This window comes from Lathyrus oleraceus, chromosome 2 (genome assembly GCF_024323335.1).
Source record: "Lathyrus oleraceus cultivar Zhongwan6 chromosome 2, CAAS_Psat_ZW6_1.0, whole genome shotgun sequence".
Lineage (NCBI taxonomy): Eukaryota > Viridiplantae > Streptophyta > Magnoliopsida > Fabales > Fabaceae > Lathyrus > Lathyrus oleraceus.
Window position 1 is genome coordinate 241061335 of NC_066580.1, and position 3363 is coordinate 241064697.

The 3363-nt window shown below is 40.7% G+C and overlaps 1 protein-coding gene across 1 annotated transcript; it reads right to left on the reverse strand.

Annotated features, from left to right (window-relative positions):
* Positions 1-1106: 1106 nt before the first annotated feature.
* On the reverse strand, positions 1107-3157 carry LOC127122739 (uncharacterized). The gene is made up of 3 exons (XM_051053029.1): positions 2932-3157; positions 2211-2827; positions 1107-2117 (listed from the first exon to the last, which is right to left on the reverse strand). The coding sequence occupies exons 1-3, from the start codon at positions 3155-3157 to the stop codon at positions 1107-1109; spliced, it is 1854 nt and encodes a 617-aa protein (XP_050908986.1).
* Positions 3158-3363: the final 206 nt, after the last annotated feature.

A 3363-nucleotide genomic window follows, 5' to 3' on the forward strand; every position in this document is an offset into this window, starting at 1 on the left:
GGTTGAATTGGTTGCTTGTGAACAACAATATCAATGTCTAGACCTGGCATATCCTGGTATGACCATGCGAACACATATGTGAACTCTTGCAACAGCTTGACAAATATTTCTTTGATGCTTGCCCCAAGCGTGGCTCCAATCTTGACCTCTTTCTTCTCTTCCTCTGTGCCAAGGCTGATTATCTCCACCAGCTCTTGATGTGGCTGGAGGGCTTTGGACTCGTGCTCGAGCAACCTTGCCAATTCATCGGGGATATCACAATCTTCCTCGCCTTCTTCTTCCGCTTGGTAGACAGGGAACTCAAAGTTATGCGAAGGAGTAGAGTCATTGGATTTAACGGGTTTATTGATTATTCTTCATGTTTTTGAATGATTTATTTTTATTAAAAGTGGAAAAATGCGAAAGGAAAATATTTTTTGTATTTTTGAAAAGATTTTCATTTTCTGAAAAGAAAGCAATGAAATGAATAATAAGAATTTAACAAAATGCCTTTGATTCATCATGATTATTTTGAAAATAAAAAGAGGCCCTACAACATGATCTGTTAGTCTTGGGTAGAGCTAAGGATTTAGAAACCAAAGGAAAAGAACAATTACTTTGATATAGGAATGACTTCAGGAATCTCAATTGCTTCCCAATTGGTCAAAGTTGCTTCACACTAATACACTAGATTTGTCATGTCTTCATCTTCAATGTCTTCTTCAACCGTGTTGACTTGATCTCCATAGACATAGCCTGCAATGAGGAATACGTCTTGAATTCTTTGCATACGATCCTTTGTAGGGACCGGGGCTCCTTCTTTAACGAATGGCTTGTACCCCAAACCGAAATGGTATGTCTTCATGCTGATGTCAATAACTTGTCCCCAACCTTCAGGACTCCCATTCTCAATAGTTGTCTTTGTACTTTTCACAGATGCAAATGACAGGATGACTTTCTCCACAGATTCTTTCACTTCCACAAAAGTGGCATTGGCTATCTCTAGAGCTTGGAAAGAAGTTTCCAAGGAATCTTCATTAGCCTCGATGTAACGAAAGGAGGAGAGGTGGCTAACCATGATATATTCTTCACCACAGATGATTACAAGCTTGTGTTGATGACAAACTTCATTTCTGATGCAAAGTGGAGGTTACTGCCCCAACGACATGTATCCAAGGTTTCCCCAATAGGCAAATGTAGGCAGGATTGATATCCATGACCTGGAAAGTTATGTTAAATACATGTGGACCAATCAAAATTGGTAACTCCACTTCACCAATCACGGTCCTCCGGGACCCATCAAATGCTTTGACAATTAGTGCACTAGGCCTCATTTCTGATCCTTGAAAAGCTAATTTGGCAAGTGTCCTCTTCGGTAGAACATTGAGGGAGGACCCTGTATCCACTAAATCTCTTGCTAGAATATCCTCTTGGCACTTCACTGAGACATGTAAGGCGCGATTGTGATTTTGTCCTTCCTTTGGCAACTCTCCACCATTGAAAATCAGGGTGTTGCAAGCTGTGATATTGGAAACCACTCCATCAAACTGGCCAACCGTTATATCTTGAGTGACATGGGCTTGCACTAGCACTTTCAATAATGCATTCCTATGAGTTGGGAAACACATAAGCAAGGAAAAAATGGAAATTTTTGATGACGTCTGGTGCAACTTATCACCTACTTTGTAATCACTCTTTTTAATGATCTTCAAAAATTCAGCATCTTCATTGAATTTAACCATATTTTTCTCCCTAATAGGGATTGCGGTTGCAATTTCTTTGGTTGGTACTTGAGAGGTCACATTAAACTGGGGAGTGTAAATTCGCCCATTGCGGATCATTTGGCCCGTCCTTGCGATGTTTGTGACATCGGCACCATCAACCTTCAAACTTTTCTCTTGTCTACTCTCTTCAGACTCTTTGTCAATGATAGTTATATCATATTTCCATGGTACTGCCTTAGTACTTCCGTAGGGGAAAGGACTAGGCACGCAGATAAGCACGGGTGACGGATAATTAACCGACTGAACAATATCTTTTCTTCGATAGGTTATCTCAATTGGCTCTGGTAAATTGAAAATTGGCTCAATTGCAACTACTTCATCTCTTCTCACGAGGCTACTAACTTGTAGCACTCCCTAGTTCATCAAATCTTGGACATCTTTTCGTACCATCTCACATCCTCTTGTATGAATGGCACATTCTTCATAATCCTTGTGATAAGCACTAACCAAACCAGCTTCCACCAATCTCGCATGGAATGCTAGCAAAGGAGTCTTGATATTTGCAACATCTTTGATCACATCACCATCAAATGCTTCTTCAACCGCATTAACAGTTCCATGTGCTGGCCAAAGGATTACTCTTGACATTAGGCCCCAAGTCTCTGAATGAAAAAAAATCTTCTTTTCCATGAATTCTCGCACTATATGCTTCAAAGCGTAACACCCTTCAAAATCATGCCCAGGTGCACCCTCATGGAAAGGGAAATGCGAATTTAGGTTATACCATGGAGGCAAAGGATGAGGAGGTGGACCCAAAGGTCTAGGAACCACTAACCCCTTTTGCAATAGAGAAGGATATAACTCAGTATACATCATCAGAATTAGACTGAAGAGAGGTTTAACACCTTGTCTTCTATTTTGAGTTGGTGCATTCTGACGAGGAGCTTGAGCTCTTGGTTGTTGATATGTTAGGGCCGCAGGCGCTTGTTGATATGCAGGAGTAACTTGAGCGAGTTGATGAATTGGTGTTCGTTGAACTAGTTGATAAATAGGTACTTGTTGTTGGTTGAAATATGGCCCAATTGTTGCCACATATGGTTGTTGAACATACTGCACAGGGTATGCTAGTTGTTGTTGAGTGAACTTTCATTGTTGCTTTCTCCATGGTTGACTCCTTCCTCGATTGGACGACAAAACATTCGTCTCTCCTTCCTTTTTTTTTCCTGACAATTTCCGGGAAACTTCTTAGCATTGTTATTATTAGAAGTTCCAACAGCACTAATCATCTTTCCATTCTTCAAACTGAGTTCAACTTTAATGCCTAGAGCTACCAAGTCAGAAAAACTTGCAGACACACTGCCCACCATCCTCTCATAGAACATTGGTTGTACAATATCCATAAACCAATTAGCTAATTCTTTTTCTGCCAAAGGTGGTTCAACCTGAGAGGCCATCTCTTTTCAGGGTTGTGCATACTCTTTGAATGACTTGTTGTCTTTTTGAGACATATTCAACAATTCTGTTCTGTCTGGAGCCATATCCATGTTGTATTTGTAATGCTTAATGAAAGCATCAGACAAGTCTTGGAAGCACCGGATACGACTTTGATCGAGGCTTAGGTACCACTTGCAGGGGGTGCCCTTCAGGTTGTCTTGAAAGA

Bases quoted from the DNA above. Each gene is read 5' to 3' on its own strand.
- LOC127122739 (XM_051053029.1), bottom strand. From the start codon at position 3,157: ATGGCCTCTCAGGTTGAACCACCTTTGGCAGAAAAAGAATTAGCTAAT. The intron at 2,828-2,931 runs GTCAGGAAAAAA...AACAACAACTAG, and splicing joins TAAGAAGTTTCCCGGAAATT to CATACCCTGTGCAGTATGTT. The intron at 2,118-2,210 runs GTTAGTGCTTAT...TTGATGAACTAG, and splicing joins GATTGGTGGAAGCTGGTTTG to GGAGTGCTACAAGTTAGTAG.